Genomic DNA, 23106 nt, shown 5'->3' with positions numbered 1-23106 from the left:
TCCTTTTAAAGGTGTTTTCAAAAAGCAGCTGAATAATTGCTAAGAAGAATATAACTGAATTTCTCAGAAGATTCTTCCAGAGCCATAGACACCATCCTTAGCCCCTTTGCAAATCCCACAGAAAGTGAAAGCAGTGAAACTAGCAGAGGTTCAGATACTGAAGATAGCTTCTAGGGAAAGCTGGTATGCTGATCATGACTCTTTCAGAACAGTTTTCTCCCACAGTTAAGATGAGCTTGTTCCAATGTGCAAAAGTCTTCTGGAAAGGTAACAAATAAAACATCACTTCCTAAGGTTACCATTTAAATTGTGAGCAGTATTTCTTCTCTCAGTGATTGTCTGTTCAGATTCCCCTCTTCTGAACCTGTACTCATCATTTCTCCTGAACAGCAAGTTTGTTTGTAACTGTAACCACTGGCACTGTTTCTCACTACCCTTAGCTTAGAATGCAAGTGAAGATATGAGAGATCATATTCATGTCCCTCTTGCTGTTGGTGACTCCAAGACAGAACAGTGTAACTTCAATATTGCTTGCTCCAAATGAGTGATATGAAACACTTTAACACAGTTTGTTAGTTAATTAAATAGCGAAATGTTCCTTACCTGCTCCTGTAAGATACGCCTTTAGTGACACTTTTTTTCCTATTTCTATGAAAAACTTCCATTTAAACCTCCTGGTTGGAAGAACTGAAGTCTAAAAATGACAAAATTCAGCAACTTGGCAATAACTGGGAAAAGCATCCGTGCCGTATGCCTATCGTGCTACCAGTGCTATTGTCAGGATAGTGGTTGTTGCTTCTTAACTATGAGAAGATCCAGAACATCAGTATCAGGAATTCCTAGAGGGATCCAAATACTATTAGAGACCTCCAACTAACCGTCATAAACTCTTCAATATTAAGATAAAAGAGGCCCTTTGAAACTTGAAAGATTCATAGAATCATAGAAATGGTTTGGGTTGGAAGGGACATCAAAGATCATCTAGTTCCAACCCCCCTGCCATGGGCAGGGAAACCCTCCACTACACCAGGTTGCCCAAAGCCTCATCCAACCTGTGTACATGTGCATTCTAGAGGTACATTCCTGTGTACCTTTAAGTTCCTGAGGATCTAAGAGAAAACGACCAGTCCTTTATGAACTTTTAAATATTGTCTATTTCCTGCATGTATTTATACCGACACGATCACCAGGAAAGGGAGAGCCACGTTCACACTATGACATGAGGAAGCCAGATAGATCTGAGACTGGCAGCTGTGAATGTGAGAGTAATTGCCTCCCATCCTGTCTACATCAGTCTCGCTGAAGCAGACCCATATCCTACACCCTGTCTTGGCATCGTTTGTTGCTCACAACCTGCCTGTTGGCTGGGTGACAGGCAGAGAAGAAGAAAAAGAAAAAACCCTAATCTGCTGCAGTTTTAAATGTTCTACTCCAAAACAGGAAACAGCTGAGCAAAGTGACATCCAAGCTGGTCTCAGGATGTTTTCTCTCTGGGAACTTCAACGACTACTTTCACCGTTGACAGATCCAGTGTCTGAGACACTGACCTCTCTGTTTTCCCCGGAACAATGCAATTGCCTCTCTGTCCCAAAGGAATGCTCAGAGCCTATGGGAGCTCTCTTATATCCAACACAACTCAGTCTTCTCCTGCCTGTGCACTGCTTTCTTGACAGTCAAGGGACAATCTTCTTTTCCAGGGTGAAGTAATCTTTACCCAGCTTGGACTGGACTTGGGGTTTCCTGTTGAACTACCGCTGTCTTTAGCATTTGAGTAATAAAAATTGCTTTCTTAGTAATTGTGACATCAGTTGCGAAAGAGAAACCTCATGACAGCTCTCCAGCATATTTTTTCACCTTCTAATCCATGTTTTGCTTGAAACTATCTCTATTTTAGTAAACTAACCTGGGTCAGGGCATGAGTCTGAATACTGTGTCCCACAAGCATCTTTACTGTTAAGTAGTCAATCCAATTCTGGGCAAGTTTTTGACCCAGAACAACTAATACTGGCCACAATCTGGGGATCATTTCTGACAGTAAGTTTGCATTCAGTCACTCCTTTTCAGCCTTTAGGTTACCATCACACTAACAGGCAGTACACCATGAGCGAAAAAGGTTTAAGAGATGGTAAAGCAGTGAGTGCCAGACTGTCTGCTCTAAGGTCAGCTGTAAAGCCCACACTATTTGCAGAGAGCCATGGTCATGGTATCTACTCTGAGGAGTCCTGGCCCTGTCTGGGGCCACTCTGTTCAGATGGCATGAATGAGGCCCAGAGATGGTTATTCAAGAGCCAGCAGTGCTTATCGTCTAGGGTATTTCAATCCAAAGGGGATACATGGCTATTGTGGGCTCACAGATTTACAGTGTGAGTGATAGTCCGTCACTTCCATGGGTGAAGTTCCTAGAAGCTACTGCAGTAGCTTCTATTCTGTATGAATAGAAATATACTCCAGCCACTAATAATGTCTGATATGTCTCTGCAGACACAACTCAGATATGCGCTGAAGATAAGGAAAATGATCTTACTCCTCCACTTGAGCACTGTATTAGGACAAAGTAAGTGAAACTACAGTTTTTCATACAGATATATTCAGTTATGGATATAAACAATATATGAAAGGCTAGAGTGTGGTAAAAAATATTGCAGCAAGTAATCTTGCAAAATTACTGCTTAAAAATCAGAAAGGAGCTGAACAAGCCGGGCTGTGATAATATATATTACACATTTAATTGTGTGTTACTGTTGTTAACATCAAACTGGCTATGACGTTCACTCCATTCTTAGAGGAACCTTCATTGCATAAACAAGAACTGACTGATCCAAATTCAGTTTGAGAACACAACTTGATTTCAATAGATATAAATTTAGATTCCCCAAAGTGATTGATTCCTATTGTAGAGGTGTAATGAGAAAAGGAGAAAATTTCTTCCAACTTCAGCAGTCTTTTCTGAAAAATATAATTGCTCTGGGGGACTTGGGTACCATTCTTGATGCATGAAGCTCTGTGCTCAATGGTCTCAGTTTTCTCAAACTTTCCATGTGTCTACGGGCTGCACAGAATTTCTCAAGATCACAGAACACTGTGTTTTGTGAAGTCAGTTCTTAGATCATATTCTCACCTTAAATACAAGGCTAGTTCCTTGTTAGGATTTTCATGGCCGCTTTGAGGTCTGTATGATATTAAATGATGGACTTTTAAGCAGTTTATCCAAGTCATACTGAAGTTAATGAGAAGTCATACTGAAGTTAATGAGAACATTTTCGGTTTAGTGAGACATGAAAGAAGCAAAACGGAGAAATTTAACTGGGTAGAAAAATCTCCTTTGTATCAACTCCGTCAGCATGACTTTGAAAGCTGCTATCTGAATATCTTTGGAGCAAGAAGTAAAAGCCTTATTGTCAGAGACCGTAACATTTTTTAAATCAGCAAGCCAAGCAGCTTCAGATTTCTCTCGTAATTTCCCTCCTCTCCTTGCCACAATTTGTCCTGTAAAAAAACACCAAAAAAAACCCCAAACAAACAAAAAAAAGACAGTGGCTGCCAAACAATGTGTTCATGCAGGGCTGCCATTATAAAGTTACAGAAATGTAGAAGAGGCATCTTGTAACATGACAGCAGTGACATTAGTCCAGACTCCCTGCACATATAGATCGTATTGATTCCTCTGTTCCAGTGACATGTAGGCATGACTATAAACTAAAATAAATAATATACAGCCTCAGAAACCCACAGAGTGGGGATGAATAATACGTGCAACTACTTAAAGTTGCTCTTAGAACATCTTCTATTCCTGGCATGGTATCAAAGTTACACAGTTTTTGTAATGGTGATGTTTGTTTATTTTAAATTCCCTGCTTTAATCTACTGGAAGAATAAATTACCAGCAAATTCCAGTGTCAATTTATTTTGTTTGTACCATTCTCAGGGCTGTCTGATTTACCCTGATCAGTCTGGCTCCTTGTTTTCAGTATTCTTCATTTGCTTTGAGTGTATTTATTTAAGCATGGCCTTGCTGCTAAAGGTTTTTCATGTTATATTTTTCCTTTTTGTTTGAAGAACTTTTTCTTCCAACTATGAAACAGTGTATAAGGAAAAGTAAAAACAAACCAAACTAACCCATATTTTCACAAATTGGAAGAAATGTTTTCTGACATAAAACCATAGAAAACACTTCTAAACTATTTTTTAGTGAAGCAAGGAAGCAATCAAAGAGCCCTTACTTATTTTGACCAAGCATTCATGATGAAGCTCCTTATCAAACCTTTCTCGTCAAAAAATGCAGGATAGTTTCTCAGGCAGTGTGGAGAATTCGCAGTCTGAACAATCAGAACTGAGAAGATTGACTGTTGTTTCCAAATGTTGATTGGGGTTTTTCTGTTCGTTCACATGACTCAGTTCTGGTTTAATCCATGAAAAGCCTTTCCCATTGTTTACCCCAACACCTGAACGCCACCATCCTGTCATGCATTGAGTTATACGGCCAACATCTGTCTGCTGTTTGTTCTCTTATCTGCATGTGTAATAGACTGTTTCTGTATTTAGGCTTTTTTTGGTATTATTATCATCAGAGAAGGGTTGTTTTGCTTCTGGAGGAGGAGGAGGCTCATGTTTTTAGTCCTTATTCCATAAAATGTCAGAAGACCGAGACTTTAAGTCAGGTAACACTTCAAATGCTAGAATGACTAGTCACCCACAGGTATCACTTTAACTTACAGGCTCCCAACCAAAGAGTCAGTACAAATACATGGGCTTTTGTTGTGGCTTTCAGCCCTAGACATCTGTAGAAGCAGTCAGATTCTGACCAAGAGATGTCTGGAATGTGCATCCCTGTGTTGTTTGGGAGATGCCGTGCAGATCCCTCATCCCATTCTTCTCTGAAGAATACTTTTATATCGCAGTCACGTTCCTTGGTGTCTCTCTGCACTGGCAGAAATAACATCTGTTAGCTCTGCCTGAGGGGAATAACACTTTGATCCGATATTATAATCTGAATTCAGCGGTATGTTTTGTTAACCCTCTAGCATCCGCTTTCCTCTGTGATAGTGGGGCTGTGTGATGCGTCAGTTCATCTGTTTGGCTTTGAAGTGACACATCAGTGGAAATTTAGTGGATAAGAGGAGAGCAGAGCATGGACATTTCGTCCTGAATTATTAGTGTGCTTGAAAACAATACCAAATGATTAGTACAGGAGATAGAAACTCTCTGACTGTTATTCCAGACTGAGCATTGATCAGGGCCTGAACCACTTCCTCTTGGGTTCCTGTTAACTCTGACTCTTGGGTGTTGCGGTTTAACCCAGCCAGCAACTAAACGCCGGGCAGCTGCTCACTCACCCTCCTCCACCCTGGGAATGAGGAAGAGAATTTAAGCGGAAAAGGAAAGAAGACTTGGGGGTTGAGATAAGAATAATTTGATAATTATTATTATTAATAATAAGATATGAATATGTATGTATATGTCTAATAATAATAATGCATACAAACAAGTGATGCACTGTGTAATTGCTCACCACCCGGTGACCAATGCCTGTCTTATCCTGGCTGATGATCCTGAAATAGGAAAGTCCTGACACCACAATCCCAGACGAGCGAGAGACCTGAAAACAGAACAAGAGGTAGCACTCTGAGAGACTGAGAGAGAGAGAGAGTCCTTGGAAGAGCAAGAGCCCTTCTTCCCAGTTAACCCTGATCTGTCCACTGGGCATGACGTTGCATGATATGGAATACCTCATTGACCAGTTTGTCCCTCAATCCTAAGTCTAAGTTCAAATCGTAAGGAGAGTTATGGACCCTTTGTCCTGGCCATGCTCCCTGCCAGCCTGTTGTGCTCCTGCACACTGGCAAAACACAGGAAGCTGAGAAGTCCTTGATATCTCAGCACCAGCTATAAACATCATATAAACACTATCAACATTCTTCCCGTAATGAATCCCAGACTAAAACCAAAACACAGAGCTCTTCTAGCTGCTAAAAAGGAAAAACTAGCTCTGTTCCAGGCAAAACCAGGACATTGGGTGAGGTTGTAGTTGAACCAGATGGGTCAAATATAGTTTTCATGTTGCTAATCTGATAAATTATAATTGAAGCAGAAGCTAGAATCTGAGTTCCATTTGAATTACATTGTGGCAGGAGTTCGGGGAAATGATCACGCTGAATTGTCTGGACAGTTTTGTTTCTGTCTGTAAAGAAAAGACTTGTTCAGCACCTGTGAGTGAGGTTCCTCACTATTTGACACCTTTTCTTGTGCAGATCCGATGAGTGAAAGTTAAGTTTTGAATCCAACTCCATAGGAGCAAATAGACTGCTCTTCAGTCTACAACCGCCTCAGCAAAAATAGTTTGGAAACAAACACAGGAGACAAGGCTTGTTATGAAAGTTACCTTGAGTCCTGCTTCAACATACGATTTTCTGTTTATGCTCTTGATTGAAAGCCTGTCCTAAAATAGGCCAGTTTCTCACTGCATAGTGATTAGCAACATCTTAAGCCATAACAGCAAAAATGATGTCAGCACATGTTAGTGTTTTCGCAGAGTTCAGTGTAGGCTCAGAGCAGAATTCATTTGATGTCTTTTGGCCTCTGTGGGGTCTCTGTGGATCCCCCTCAAAGCTTTAATCACCCTGGTGACATAGAAGATGGTACCTCGGGAAGGTTGTACACAAAGATAAGGGATGATTTGGTGACATTACCTGAAAAATCGAGTGGGGACAGAAGGTGGTGATTGTACTTCCCACTTGCATTTGGTTGTTCTGGGGTGATATTCTGAACCTGTGTCAGAGGCAGCTCTCACCACTGGCTAATGTCAGACTATGTCGATATCCCCAGCTAGAACGTGTTCTGCTTGTAGCTTAAGATGTGAGGCATCACTGTTGTGTATATCTGCTAAGCCCTGGCATAAGGACAGTCTTTCTGCAAAGTTTCTGTTTTTATTTTCTCAGCAAAATGAAAAAAAAAAAAGGAAAAATTTCACAACAGCCTCAGATGGTCACTTCCTTTGAGACTTTGCACTGAATACTCCATTAATTCAGCTTTTGGTTTTGTTTTACAGTTAATTGACTTGCTCAGAGGAAGGACTGAGCTGCCATATCCTTGCTGACACATTCTTTCCTCCGTGACAGAAAGAATGTGGCACTCTGGCAACTCACTGTTGTCTCCACCCCCTCACCAGTGTCTTACTACTGTGCACATGTACTCTGAGGTGGATTTTCAAAACAGATATAAATAGTTGACACTGGGAATGCAATAGTTTAGTTCTCAGAAGATGTAGACCATGAACTTGCAAGCATGAGAAATGCCATGGACAAGGGTGCAATTCATTCAATGAATGACTCTGTGCAGTAAATTGACTCACTTCAACCCAGTGGGGTCACTGGAGAGCATCATCCTGCTTTTGACAAGTCTTTGTTCAAATCTTTGTTTTCTCACATGATTTAAAGACAGATTTGGTGACAAACGCAGGATTTATACCTTCTTTGCATTCAGTGTTGGTCATGTTCCTGGAGTGGGCAGCTGAGAAGTAGCAGTCAATACAGAGCCAGGAATTAAAAACATGGAAGGTTCTTGTGCACATATGTGTGGACTCATTTGGAAACATTGTTCTCAGTATACCTCTAGTGTTATTCTGAAGAAGGAATGAGAGCAAAGAAAAAGCAAAACCTTAACATTGGAAAATCAAAACATTTCCATTAAAGTGAGCCGTTGAATACTTCAAAGGAACAAGGTCAGGAGGAAAGCTGCTAAATTAAATGATCCGGTCTCAGAGTCCCAAAGTTCCTAATCAGAGGCCTGCCTGAATAGGAGCGTGCAAATTGCCTAGTAACAGCTGAGACTGAGCATTCCGGTTCTATAGGGTTAATTCTTGTACCCATCTCGGGGATTCCCTAGAGTCCTTGCAACACAAAGGTACTTGTTCTAAATCAGCTGCTGCTGAGGGCTCTCCGTTGCCTGGAAGAGACTGGAGGAAGGGTAGGGAGAATGACCTCCAAATTTTGGCGCCTAAAATCAAGGGGCACAAGTACCTCACTTCTCTTCCTTTCTCTTTGAGAAGACTAGTTATCCCAAATGAGTCCATCGTGGTCTCTTTAAGGTTTGTTGGGTGGTTGAGGGGTATGGGTTTACTTTCCAATGACCTGATTAACTGGTGGATGTAAAATGATTGCTTTCATTTCTAGGTGGCAAGGAGCTGTTATTGACTGGAATGGCACAGAACCAATCTTGTGACTGACCTGACCTGCACTTTATTTGTAAAGACATAAAGGAAATGACTAAATTAGCACATTCCTATTCCCACCAATACAGGAAATAGGACAAGAGTTGTGCAGTTTACGATGAGGAAGAATGACATGGTTTGCAGTCTGGAAGAGTTGCACCTCAATCACCTCGTGCTTCGGATATTTTGCTTATAATACAAACAACACTTACGTAAATTCCTTGTCACTGCCTTTAACATACAGCTTCTGAGAGCAGATCGAGTTTCCACCACCAAATCAAGGTTACAGATGAAGCAGTGAAGTCGTCAACGTCCCCTCGAGGTCTCTTTCTGGATCCACTCTGTATCCTGCAATTGTTTCAAAGCATCTGATGAAAGACGCTGCACCCAGATTTCTGTCATTGTACAGGCCTTCTGTGTTCTGCCTCATTCTTCACCTACAAAACTCGAGTGAAATTATAAAATATCATCCAAGACATGTATATTCACTTCTTTACCTGATATTGGTAAGTCTTGTTTTCTGCAGATTGGTAAACGTATGGGCTTTTCAGATAAAGCCTGAGCTATACGAAGTGCTTGTTGTGTCATAAAATTTGCAGTAAGGATTGTGATTCCTGTTACCAGAATAACAACACTGTTACGTTCTTTATAGTGGGTGCAATTGGTTGGTGTGTGCCAACCAGTGCCTCCCACTGATGTAGCTCATTTTTCTTTCTGGATGAGAGCTGTATCAGTATCTTTACATTTATACCATTGTAACTACTTATACACTCGGGTTTATTTACACCAAAGTGATGGAAAAGATCTGTGGTTTACTTCATAATTACAAGAAGAGCTGTTAGGTTTTAAATTTAAATGGTGCCTGTCTGTGATAGATACCATTTTTTGTGGTTAAATAAAGTGGATATAGTGAAATGATGGACTGTGGAGATACATCATGAGGTACTGAAGCTGCAGTTTGTGTTCTGAAATTAATTCCTTAAATGACATATTTTGGCAACAGTTTACCAAAATTGGAACAAGTTGCTGAACTGAAGATTAGAAAAAGTGCCTTGGAAAAAAGGCAGATAAATGGTGTTTCTAGAATTATTCCTCTTTCTTGAGAGTGAATATTACATGAGAGTTTAATAAAGAACTTTTATTTTCTGATATTTATCATAGCACCTTCTTCCTAGTCAGTATGCAAACTCCTCTGAGTCCTGATAAACTAGTTGCTCTTTCCAAACTTAATTTCCAACAAAAATTCCACGTCCTACTGTGCGTAGTGTGGAGACACCAACCTGCCTATGCAAATACAAATGTCGGGGAATTGGCACTTGAGCTACGTTTGGAAACCAACCTGATTATAAGCCATAACGGAGCACCAGAGAGGTTTAGGTTGTCTTTGGATGAACATCTGTCTCCCCCTTTACTTCCCATTCACATCAAACTATCCATGTGCAGTAACGCATCTCAGGGTTTCAGTTATTTTACTTTTATTTCATTCAGGGTGATGTAATTTGTTTGGTTTAGATCAGATAGCCAAACTTCTTTAAACTTTGTGGGATTAGTATATCCCATTCAGCCTCTGAGGCATAGGCAGTGCCAGTTCTGAGCTCATTCCTGACTGCTACAGGGATGTTACATGGCCTTTGGCAAACCCTTTCATCTTTGTATATATAACGATATGTATGTACTGTCAGCTATAGGTGGAATCAATACTGCCTTTAAGATACACTCATGATCCATCATTGAGCACTCCAGTTTCCCAGGAAGAGCCCTAGTGTGAGCTTCAGTGTTTCTCAGAGTGGGAGATCCCAGATCCAGTCAAAGATGCCAGATCCAAAGCCTTTGCTCCTCTTGAAATTTCTCTGAACTACAGTCCACATTTTGTTTCATGAAGCAAATATAGTTTGATTTTCCCACCTGCCTCACAAGGCATCTATAATGTAAAATATTTTTTTTTTTCAGAATGTATTTGGACAGAAAATACTGTAGACATGAAAAATGGTGGAAGATTTTTGGAACTAGGTTTAACAAAAAATTCCTTTCTGGATTTCCCAGTCTAGTAAACCTACACCATTTATGTTAAAGCACTGCTTTAAAGTATGTCAGTTTGGAGATAACCTTCCGCTCCCTGATGGAAGAGCAGCAAAGATAAGCGTTCATCTGGAGAAGGAGGGAGCTGCCTTGTGACAGGGCAGACTTCATCTGACTAAAATATGGATGTCTCCAGTGCAGACGTGTTCAGAGGAGCTGTTCACCTCTGTTTAGAGGAGGGGAGATATCAGGATGTTACGTGTCTTTGCTTTATGATAAGAACTGTGCTCCAGACTGTAGGATGAAAAGACAAGTATAAAGGGAGCCCAAGAGCATTACCTCAGATGGATTTCACCCATGAAGACATAAGGATTTTTCAGGGTAGAAGAAAGAGTATAGATTAGTGAATAGGGCTTGGGAATAGATTGTGTTTTATGGTTTATCTTGGAGGGTAACTGAAGAAAAGGAGAGGCCCTGAACTCTGACCCTCTTTCTAAAACAGGCTGCAAAGAACTTGGAGGCTCTTTCATCACTAGTTTTGAAGAGTATTTTTATTGAAGCTTAATTTCTATGAAAATAGAACCTCAGTGAGACAGGTCTTCCTTACCTATTATCTGTCATTGTGTCCACATATATTCGTTTTGCCAAGTCCACTGTCTACCTGTCATCTGTTCAGGATGAACTAGCTCCAGATTCACCTGTGCCCTCACTCACAAAGGTAGAAATAAAACACTTGGACCACTTCACTGAACCTCCACATGTGTAGGGTAATTCCACCAAGCTAGAGCACTGAGAACCAAGAGAGATGGCTTTTAAGATTTGCTAAGGCAAAAGGAAGAAACGTGCAACCAGAGCATTAATTCAGATCTAGTTCTTCTCAGGAAAATGCCAGAGCATTACCTCAGTCATTGTCTGCATCAAGAAGACGACTTTATTCAATATCTTTATTCAATAGAAAGCACCAGAAGTTATTTCCCTTAAGACATTATAGGGCTTTTTGAGTCAATTAGACAAGGCAATGCAAAATGTTATGTGGCAATGCAAAAACCTTTGCACAGATCTATGTAGAATTATACCCTGTTCCACCAGCATGTATCTATGGATTTTTTTAGTTATGTTTTCCTCTTTGTTTCTCATTTTCTTTTTCATTGCCCAAAGAATGTGGCTTCCTGAAATGAACAAAACAGCAACCGTTTGATAACCGAGCACTAAAAGATATAGACTCCATTGGTCTACGTGATGTCTTAATTTCGTTCTCTTTTCTTCTGTGACATAAAAAATACATCCTCTGCTTAAAACTGGCCCCTTAGCTAACAACAGACATGGCATGTTGTGTATGTAGATGAATATGTAAGCAGGGGTGCTATTTTGGTAAGGTATCATGTATGTCACCTTCGTACAAAATGTTTATTTAACTTTGTCTCGTACAGAATGTCCCACACAAATAAAACATTTAAAGCAATGGTAATAGTAAAAGCCCTGATATCCTCCTCATTATTTTGATAATTCATTTGCTGGTGGAAATTAATCTGGGAGATTAGATTATAAATATTTCATGGGCCTCATCAGGTCAGTGGAATAATGACGGCGTTAGGCCTCCTCTTCCACGAGAGGAACCGTAGCACAGGTGGAGTGGGATAAAGTAGCCTACGCTGACCTCGCTGTTGTTACACCTACAGATGCTTAAACCAACGAGTCTGAAGTTAGTTCAAAGCGTGAGGTGCTATCTGACTCCATGGACGCATGTCCACCATGTTCTGTTTGGAACCTACTCAAGGGGTAATGAAAACTGCAAAGATCTCATTCCTTGTCGTTGTTTAGTCTGGTATGAGTCGCATCACCCTGATCAGAACCAGAGCAGAGGCAGTCATGTTGCAGGGTTTTAGTGGGAGTCTGGGCAGGATGGGATGTGCACACGCTAAATGGGTTTCTTATCCATCTGCAGGTCTACCCTGCAGCAGAAAAAATGTTTTATTATTATAGCAACAAACACTTGTGAAAATGTCATCGTGGGTAACATTCAGACTTAATTTGATGAAATTGCTGGTGTTTTTCTACATATCTGCACTTATACTGGTCGAATTTGGGAAAACTTAGAGATGTGATGACTGACTATCATGAATGAATCTCTGCTGTCACTGTCTGTCTGTTTTGTTCCCAAGAAGAGCAAAAATGACAACTTGGGTCTGTCATTTCAAAGTCTTCATTTTACTGAGGCAGATTTCTTTTTGGTTTTGTTCCTGATAAATCTAATGGGCTAATTTGAAATGACAGGAAATAGTCACTTTAGAAATGAGAGAAAAGCTGAAGAGCTTAGAAAAATGACACAGCCGTAAGCCAAGTTTTTCAGAAATGATAAGTGGCTTAGAGACTCTAAAGATTCAATTGCTGAAGCTGAAGTACTTGAAGAAGACACGATTTCCTGGTGGTGATTTGGAGCTCCATTGTGCCACAAGGACCTCAAATCACTGGTTGTTTCTGAAAATGCTGGTACCGATTTTTTTAAGGAGTAAAATAGTCAGTTTTTCAGAGTGCCTACGTGATTTGGAGCATGATTACAAAAACATAACGTGATACAAAATATAGATTTACATTATTTTGGTAACTGTTTCATTTTCCTGTCCTAGGGTAAGTTTACTGTGGAGGAAACTGCTTTGAATTATTTCACATTGACCACACCTGGTGTATGGACAGTTATTGTGGACTAGGTGATAAAAAGCTAACCCACACCAAAGTTTGTCTTGTAATAATTTGCCTCTTCAGGTTTGTAGAAGCATAAAACTTCAAAATCAAGCACTAAAGCTTTTATGACTGATGTGCATTAATTCATTTTTTTGTTCATCAGTAAGGCCATGTAGGAAAAAGAGGTTTCTTCATGGAAAGAAAATGGTTGCTTCTGCGTGTCCGTATGATCCAGGACCCAGTCTGCTGCATAATCTAAGGAAAACTCATCCCATTAAGCACACTTTGTATATACTAGCACTCTTCATTTATTTGTTTTCATTGGCTAAAAGATTATAAATCCAACATTAGCTTTGAAATAAGGAAGCAGTTTCTTCTTAGCAGCTTTGTTTATAAAACTAGAGAATGAAAAAGGGTATTTTCAATCAGATATTTTATTTGTCATTTCAACCAGGGTAGGGAGGGATTGTGGTTGCGGTGCAAAGCAACCTTATTTTTGTGATGTCTGTCATTACCAGTAGTTGTTGAGTGTATCAACATGGAAACAAACATTGATTTTAAAAAGAAAAACCCTCTCAAGTATGCAAAGTGACTTTCTCCTGAGATAAATATTTATCAGCAGGCCAAGATTTCAAGTTTGAGCTGCTGTGGGTTTTTTTATTTTTCTTTTGCTTGAAGAAATTATGCTAAACTTGCAAAAGTTGACACTTCATGGAGGTTGTACTTAAAGGCACAACTCTTTGCTGTTCAGAAGAATGGATAACTTTGAGACTCTTGCTAGACTCTCAAACTACAGCACTCTTTCTTTGACCTCTAGCTCTTGGCATCAAGGTGAGTTTCAGCTAGTGTGTGGTTTCCATGGCACTGTACACATTACATGCTATTCACCGCATGCTTTACATACCACATCCTTCATCTGCACGGATTAAAATGTCTTGTAGCAACTCATGGATCTGGGTGCTTCAATTTTCAAGGCCCACTTGAGAAACCTGAGATCATTTATGAAAACATAGTGTATTATGAGTTGACTGTAGACAGCTTGAGATGAGGAGGTCCTGTGCAGAGACTAGGTTCAGATACAGATAGTAACTCTGGAAGCAGCAGCATGATATTAATACAGTTCTGAAACCAAAATTATAAACCCTCATGCTTTTATAGAATCATAGAATCATAGAATGGTTTGGGTTGGAAGGGACCTCGAAGATCATCTAGTTCCAACCCCCCTGCCATGGGCAGGGACACCCTCCACTACACCAGGTTGCCCAAAGCCTCATCCAACCTGTGTACAGGTACACTTCCAGAAATGACACATCTACAACTTCTTTGGGCAACCTGTTCCAGTGCCTCACCACCCTCAGAGTGAAAAATTTCTTCCTTATATCCAATCTAAATCTACCCTTATGGAGGCCAATTGACTGAGATGCAACCAGGCTAATGTGTTCAGATGCAACACCAATTTAATTTACCTTCTGCGAGATGTTTTTGACATGGTCAGTTTGTTTGATGTACCAATGCCTATAAAGGCACTGGAAAGTAGTGTGCATCCATGATGTCAAAATAAAGGTCTTTCATGTGTCTGAAAGTGGTCATGCCAAACCAAAACCTCCCAACATTGTCCGCTGTTCTTGGCAATAGTTATCTTACTTAGGCGACTTTCTGCTGTAGGAAGTTTAGTCTCATCTATGAATCTCGGACAGGATCCATCTAATCGAGTCAGAGATGTCTACAAGGTAGATATCTCCATCTAATCAGTGACCCAGGACTATCTTTACAGCCACTGATGAGAAACAGGCACAATATGGGCATGGGCCACCTGACCTGTTTTAGGTGCCTGCTAAGTGAACAGAATTTTTCACTTCCCTGCCTGCTGCTGGCTGAATTTCCACTGACTATCCTGCCTATCGTGAAGCTAGGATGACTGGTTCCAATGAATCCCACAGTGTGTGAATGATAACATCCGAAAAGAAGAAGAATGTATTTATAGACCCATATACTTGACAAAACAAGTGAATGAGATGATGGATTAGAGATTCCTCCTGGCTCCTGCACCTCTGTCTTCCACTACACAACTTTTAGCAGTGAGACAGAGAAACATCTCTTTGTGACAGAAATCACAGGACTGAGCAGCAGGAATTTACCAGCATTTATCAGCGTTTACCAACTGATAAAATTTAGTTGCTCACACGGGCACACAAGGAGATTTATCAGAACTGAGACCTGGAAAGTGTCCAGGACATGAGATTTTGTAAGCCTAGATTTCTTGTATAGCAGCACTAGGACTGTGTCACAATCTTAAATCCTGATAAATGTCTGTACCTCGTGTGGGTGTTCTGCTTATTTTCTTATCAATATCTTATTATTTGGCAGGGACTTCCAAATTAATCTGAGAAATATTCTGAGCGTTTATGAAAATACTCCATGCACTGGAATTCAGCAAATATTTATTAATTGACAAAACTCTAGCAAAAATGTGTAACCAAAAAAAGAATATAACTGTTCAGCTCCACTCTGTACAATACACAAAGAATACGAGGTTAAAAGTTACATTCCGCAAACATACCTTGTGCTGAGATGTATTTTGGTTTGGTAAGTGTTGTGGATATAAGCCAAGGTCTCCAGACCTTGAATTCTGGATCATTGCTGCAGGGAGCATGGAAAACATAGCTTCTGGCTAAGGGAAGGGAGTGGTCCATGGTCTCCACCTGTGCAGATCTGCGCAGCACAGTTTCTCTGAGGACGTCCAGGTTTCTGCGCAGTTATTTCCAAAGAGAAGTGAAAGACCCAACTGAAGATCACAGAGTTACTGAGTAGCCGCTTACTCAGCTGTGTGTATGACTTGGGTCACATCAGTGAAGTTTTGGTAGGGATTAAATCTTAAACATTAAAAAGGCATCGTCATAACTAGGGTGGAAGGTGCAACAGTAAATTAATTTTATAAATTCAAGCAAAATAAAGTCCATCTTAAACATTAAACATGGAAGAGTCTGCAAAGCATTTCAATCTAGAGGTAGAATCACTGATTTTTTGTGTTACTTAGATTTTTTTCTTCTTTGAGATGCGGTTTTAGGCCTACACTTCGTTGACTTTATTGACCATTACGTTCAGGATAAAGACATTTTAAGAGCCAAACTCATGCCAAGTGCAAATCAGCTAAATACTGTTTTCAATGTGTTCAGGAGGGCCAGTTGTGATAGGACAAGGGGTAATGGTTTTAAAATAGAGGGAGGTAGATTCAGGTTGGATATTAGGAAAAAATTTTTTACCATGAGAGTTGTAGAACACTGGAACAGGTTGCCCAGAGAGGTGGTGGATGCTCCATCCCTGGAGACGTTCAAGGCCAGGTTGGACGAGGCCCTGAGCAACCTGATCTAGTTGGAGATATCCCTGTTCCTTGCAGGGGGCTTGGAAGGTCCCTTCCAGCCCTAACCATTCTATGATTCTATGATTCTATGTTTTTTTTTATCTCACGTGGAAGATAACTGTCTTGCACGCTGTTACATTTTGGCTGAGAAAAAGGTTCCTGGTTTGTGTCTTTAAGTCTTGCTGCTATGACACATCTCCGTATTCCTGTTTTTAAGTGGCTGTAACAGGTTGTTGATGCGATTTCAAATCTGCTGTCGTGCGTTGTTTGCGTTTGGTTAGTAGAAGTAAAAGGGGAAAATATCATAACAGCAAATCACGGCTGGTAAATGTCAGTCGTAGACAGTGTGACAAATGAGGAATTCTTTGCAATGGCGTGTGAAGAAAGTCGCTCTTTTACGAGCGTTTCAGTTCGGAACAGTTTTGTTATGACTGACATCCTTCTCAGGGCTGAACTCCTATCACGCACGATATCCTTCCTGAGTCGCTCTTGCTAGAGTCAGTTCTGCAAGAAACAACCCAGTTTCATTAAAGTTATGATTCCACTTTGCAAACCTGGCAGATGCAACACGCACATTAGAATCTGCTCTGCTTTTATTGGTTTTATTTTTTCAGGAGTTTTCAATGTCAGCCACAGATGAACATAGATGAAAATCTGAACATCAGGATGCTTTTTTTACAATATGAAATATAGCTGTGGATACTCAATTGTTTGGTCATCTGAGAGAGAAAATAGGTGTCTAATGGGTGCATACCATATGCTTTGAGAAATACATGTGTGCATGACTAGCAGAGGGCAAAGAAAGAGGAATTAGAATGATAATTATGACTTCTTTTACTTTTGGTTGGAATTTTTTAGGTTTTATGGGATAGTGATACGTTATCCACTAATTTTTAACAAAAATACAAAGGAGCATCCTGAAGAGTGAGAGGCTAAACAGCCATGAGACCATGTTAGGAGCTGTTAGGGTCTCCTCTAATTGAACCAGCCTAGATTTAAATTCTTGTAGCAACTTGTGCTTTCCAAATACACATTGCTCCTATGCTTCCTCCCCAAGTTTTCTCAATTGCTAGGAGCAATGAAAGGCATACCATAACTTACAGTATAACCATATCATTAATTTTCACTCCCTCCTTGCTTGTTTCATCCACTTTTACATGTCCTATGTCTAATGTGTAACTGAATTAGGAAGCCTCTTTATTTTGTGAACTCTGACAGCAAAATGTCAGTATGGTCTGTGAGGAGAAAGGTGATTTATGAGGCTGCCAGACTGTGGGGAACAGGTTACTTTTGCTTAAAGGAAAAATTATGTTCCTTGCTTAAAAAAATAATCAAGTAAAAGTAAAGCCATAGAGAGAATATATGTTATCTACAATCATTCCAGAAAGAGCTTCCTACAGAACAACCATTACAAGTCATTGTAAGTCTCTTGGGAACAGCAGTCAAAAACATCAACAGTTAATTACTAGAGCTTCCTAAATCAACCTTCTTTGGCATGACATGAAGTGAATGAAAGCAATAAAAGCAAGGAAGTGCATTGTGCTTTGTCCTGTCCAACTCCTGTTCGGACAGGCGTAGGTCACAAGCGCAAATGTAACCGGGCATGAATTGTTTTTTATTTTAATTCCTGGCCTTGGGTTAAATTAAATCAGCACACTGGAAAGGCCAAGGTGAAACGTAGAGCCAGGTCTTCAGACTGCGTAAATCCTCTGACTTCAGTTGAGTTGTACCATTGCCACACCTTCAGCACATAGTCCCTGCTCTAGGAAAGCGTCAACGAGTATGGAAAACGTATGCCCTGCAACGACTGGTGAAATAAAGAGAGAAACTAAACAATTTGTTCTCATTGAGGTCTTCAAAGTATTAGCTTTGGGGAATGTACATTGGCATGCTGCTAAATTTTCTGAAACATGGCTCTGGGAGATGGAGATTTTTCTTTGCCGTGCCCTGACCGCAGTCGGTCATGAGGGCAGCAGAATGGTTCTGCGGCTACTGGAATGAGTCTGGAAGGAGGAGGCTATGTACCCTCATGTTTGCTACCAAGTTTGGGAAAGGGAAATATTTCATGTTGACCCCTCTTCAAAATTGATTTCTTCTTTGCTTTAAAACCAATCTGCAAAATCTAGAATATTTACTTGATAAATCAGAGTTATTACTGTTTTTCACTGATCTCTTAATGCTTGCCCTTATACCTCTCAGTGGGGTTGGAAAAATGTTTCACCAGCTGATCTGGTGAGTCTTCCAGGGGAAATGAGTTGCAAGCAGGGATGTGAACAGGGCAGAATTTCAGGCTGTCCATCACACATCTTTGACTCAGGGTGAATAAGAAGGAAACCTGGAGAAAAGACTAGCGTATTAACTGGAGGGAAGGAGCCAAAGGGAAAGAGGCAGAATAACAAATGAGACAGAAGTTGTGTGTCAGGGAGAGGTTTACAGAATCTCAAAACCTTCACAGATGTGGGCAAGGAGAAGCTGGTGTTTGATGTAGGCTGGCTGAAAGGAAGAGAACACAATGAGATGTTGGCCAGACAGAGTTCCCTAGACCTTGGGAGCTTAATGTGGTCTGGGCAATGGGAAGCAGCAAAGCAGGATATTTTTGGATCAGCAGGTGGGCAAATCATGCTCGGTGCCATGCAAGGGCTGGCCAGAAAAGTAATAAACGAGGCAGCAGACAGGATGTTTCCTCAATCCATTAGTGTATGCTAATCACCATAAACACAAAGGCTCATCAAGGAGTTAAGAAACTACAATGGGTGGAGAAACCCCCATAAGGTAATGAGTGCCCATGGAGTACCCTGACTCAGTGGCTCTTGGGGCTACCCAGGGAGGGTGATCAACCCATGGTCAGGGCTGAGAGCCACTGAGATGGCTTAGCCAAAGAAATGCTTCCCAAGTGGCCTTGAAAGCTGCGGGGTTTACATCCTCCACAGGAAGAGGACTCAGTGGGATGCAAGGGAGGAGCATTTGAGGAGAGCGTAAAACTTATTGTGGGATGTTTTTACAGGAATTGTGAGAGTGTGTGAGACATTATAGGATGTTTGGGGAAAGGATGAATCAATGTGGCTTGAGGAGGAGCAAGTGTGGGAAAACAAGGAGTTGAGCATGTATACATGTGGGCCAGTCATGCTCTGTACTTGCTCAGCTCATTCTGTCCCATCTCCTTATTAAATTCCATTTCCAAATATTTTCCTGGGCGAGGGGGGCCCTATGCTGTATGCACATGTGTGTATGGGATCTGAGTGCCAGCAGGTGGAGAAGGGGCCGTGGCTCACAGGGCTCGTGTGTCTGTGGGGCCAAGAACCAGTGAGACCAAGATGTGTGACTGTTTCCTTAAGAAACTGCCATCCTCTGTGTGTGCACATGGGTACACCTAATCTGTTAGAGAACTTCAAACCAGCCTAAATGGCGAGAAGAGGTCTGGGAGCCAGGCATGGGAGAGACAATGGCCCTGGGACCAAATACTGGAGAGACAAGAAGGTTGACAGGGTGACTACTGGAGGGTCTGTAGGTCTGAAGAAGCTACTGGAGAGATTGTGAGTGTGTGTGTGTGTGTGCACGCCTTTTGGGAATACATGCTGAACCTCACAGCTGGCTGAGCCTAGTTCTCTGGTCCTTCATTCCACTGCAGGCATATGTGAAAGCCACATCACCACCACTTTTGGTCTGAGGAGGTTTCAAATTTCTCCCTCCATGACGTCATCTCTCTGACTTCTTGCTTACTAAACAATTCAGATTATTTTTTCTCCATGTCTCTACAGATCTGACTTCCATGTAATGGACCAATGGGTTTCTGATATAATATTTCTGCATATCTTTTCTATAATAAAGGTGAACAGTTGTGAAATGCCGTATCAGTATGTTGTACCTCACATCCAATATTAATGACAAATCCAAGATTAAATGTCAGGTGCCTGAACTAGAATTTTATTATTGATTCTGAACTCCATGACACCTCAAGTGAAACTCTGAGTAATACCAGATTCTGCTTTGCTGTGCTTTTTAATGACATGTAATATGAAAAGATTCTCCTTACCAGAAAACATTCAATGTCTCGACAGAATCAGGCACAGAGAATTTATACCATGGATAACTTTAGTCTGTGATCAAAATCCAAAGCAAAACCATTGCCCATCATCTTACAGTAAATGCACATCTACTATCTTCTTCAGTTCTTCATGTTCAGAAATATTTTATGCTTAGATGTGCTTACCTGCAGTTTACCAGTGTGTGACCTTTATTTTCACCTGTGATTTGTGCTTTTCAACTTATTGCTAAGGATTTTGAAAATAAAGGACTTTTTTTGAATGAACAAGCTAATAAACACATCTTGATCATGATTTACTAGGAAGGCTTTAATACTCATGGCCAGTTGTTGTGCTACATGTCTGCAAATCATACGGAAATTTTAAGTGTGGAAACAGAGAACAACTGGAGAAACAAACCAGGCAGATAGGGAAAGTGGTAGCTACCTAGAAGATTTTATCAGTTTTGGTGCCAAAACCATGGTTATCGTTTTTCTCGTAATCACTGCTATGTTTAAAAACAAGTGTCCCTTCAGGGTAAAGTAAAATTGCATTTTGTTTACTGCAGCACTGGTCTATTTTCCATTGTATACCAAAAATAGAGCAAAATGAGGGAAAGAGTTTTGCTTTTTCATTCCCTCATGAAAGACATGTTGTTGTGCGTGTGAAGTGATGGTCTGATCTCGAGCACCCCTAAACCAGACTAATATCTGAATAACATAATTTTGTTAAAAGCAGTTTTCCTCTTGAGGTGGAAGCTGCCCACTTTAATTTCATTCTTGAAATATTATGTCTGAACTAATTACCCTTCACATCTTTTAGGGTTAGATGAACAGATGCCTCCTCCTGACCTGCCTTTTACAGCTACTTTAAGAAAACACAAAAAGGCTTCTGAAAGTGTAGCACAGCAAACAAGATGAAACGTGACTTCAGAAAATGCTTCAAGGGACCCTCTTCTTGCAACTGTAACAGTACAGATTTATTTTTTTTTAATCCCCTTCCTTCTTATACATGGATCATAGCCAGTGGCATCTGTTTGCAGACCACAGGCTGGTGAAAAAAAAAAAAATACAAAATCAAGTATAATTTTCTGCGCTTTTTCTCCATGCTCTTTCTGAGCTTACAGAGGGTTTGACTACTTCTTTCAGCATCAGGACCAGTGTCATTGATGTACGAGAAGCCCTTTATGATCTCAAGCCTCAGCAGGCTGTTTTCCAGCTGAGATTTTTGAGCAATTCCAGCGCAGCGTGTAGGAAACGGCCTTTGGTGACATTATTCTGCTTTCAATTCCTGTGCCAGCATGTGCCGAAATGATTGCTACTATAGCAAATAAACTAAGCCACGCTGCAGTTGCCCTTTGTGTAAATTAGGAGTGAGAACTGTGAATGTCCCTAATGTTCTTCAGAGCTGAAATATAAAACTGCTGGTTTATCCAGAATTAACAGCATGTGGCATCCCCACTTAAGATTGTGCATGTATTTCTGAATGCACTCGTGTTGTAAACAACACTACAATTTATTATTAACTTGTTAATATTTGATGAAAAGACCCGGTCTATTAAGCTTGGGGAAGCAAGCAAGAGAAGAGACATCTGAAATTCATGGAGTGCCAATATAAAGACTTAAGTAAATAACAAAAAGCAGTTGTGCTGGATAGAGTCACAACACACAAAATGAATCATTTTGTTCCTTGAGCCCTCTGTACCTGAGAATTTCAGGGAGGACAAACTCTTTTAATGATCCCTGAGCCCATCAAGCTACCAAGCAGAACAGCTCCAAGCAAATTTAATTTCCTTAAAGCAGTGGAGCTCTAAGCTGATAATGAGAAAAAGAATGAATCTCAGAATTTTTTTTTTAACAGTTCCATACTACTGATTAAGAATCCCATTTAAAATAAAAAGATGAGCCAACTGTGATGTTCTAATTGTGTTCACTCTGAAACTCACAGTAAATATTATAGCATAAGCAGAGCTAAATCTGTATTGAATGTTTTGAACAAGACTGCTATATGTAAAAATAAAAAAGTAAAATTGGAAATGAATAGCCAAAACTTCCTGGTTGCACTTCTGTAATCTGAAAATGAAAAATAAAATATGACAACAGCAATACACATGATTGCAGTAAGATGAGGGGAAATTCAGAGAAGAAAGAACATAAGTTCAAATCAAAGACATATAGAGTATCACCGTCCCATTGTCTTACGCTTATTTCTGTCCTGATATACTTAAAAATATTTAGGAAAACCTTTGTTGAATGAGATTTATTTTTTCTTTCCTAATTCTTAACAACATGGAGCTTGAGAATAAAACTGACACCTTTGTACTCTAGCCTTAAGGATCTCATTGCAAAATCAAAAAATTTCCCCATGTGAATACGAGTGGGTATTGCAAAATTAGAAATGGAACATTTATATGAGAATTAAACAGAGAACTTCTGCCTTTAAATGCTTGTCAAACAGTATCATGACGTCTTAAATACCTCCTGTTAATATTGGCATAAGATATGTAGAGTAATTCATAGTAGAGCCTTACAGGCTTACTCATTTCTTGTGACCAACTAATGAGGCTGACTGCATCTCTACCCAAAAAACAATTATGGCAACGAATGAAGGGAACTAACTCCATTTAAAAGTTCAATATCCCATTAAAAGGCTTTAAAGGTGAAATTCCATTCCTGTTGAAACCAATATGATTAGATTCCAAAATAAATAGATTTTCACTAAAAAAATCAGTATCAGCTCTGAGGTGTGTGGAATCAAACAAAACTCCGTGATTGAGAATGGGTTCTTAATTTGGTAGCTCCTAAAGCATAAAATAG

General features: G+C 40.2%; 1 protein-coding gene across 1 annotated transcript in view; it reads left to right on the top strand.

The window, feature by feature from the left end:
* Positions 1-8217, top strand: part of MINDY4 (MINDY lysine 48 deubiquitinase 4) — an 81447-nt gene extending 73230 nt beyond the window's left edge. The window contains exons 17-18 of the mRNA XM_086614917.1: positions 2482-2554; positions 8169-8217. Coding sequence (XP_086471043.1) covers positions 2482-2554; positions 8169-8217 — 122 coding nt within the window. The remainder of the gene's footprint in view (positions 1-2481; positions 2555-8168) is intronic.
* The last annotated feature ends 14889 nt before the right edge of the window (positions 8218-23106 follow it).

The sequence above is a fragment of the Tauraco erythrolophus genome, chromosome 7 (genome assembly GCF_009769465.1).
Source record: "Tauraco erythrolophus isolate bTauEry1 chromosome 7, bTauEry1.pri, whole genome shotgun sequence".
Taxonomy (NCBI): domain Eukaryota; kingdom Metazoa; phylum Chordata; class Aves; order Musophagiformes; family Musophagidae; genus Tauraco; species Tauraco erythrolophus.
This window is presented reverse-complemented; position numbering and strand designations above follow the sequence as displayed.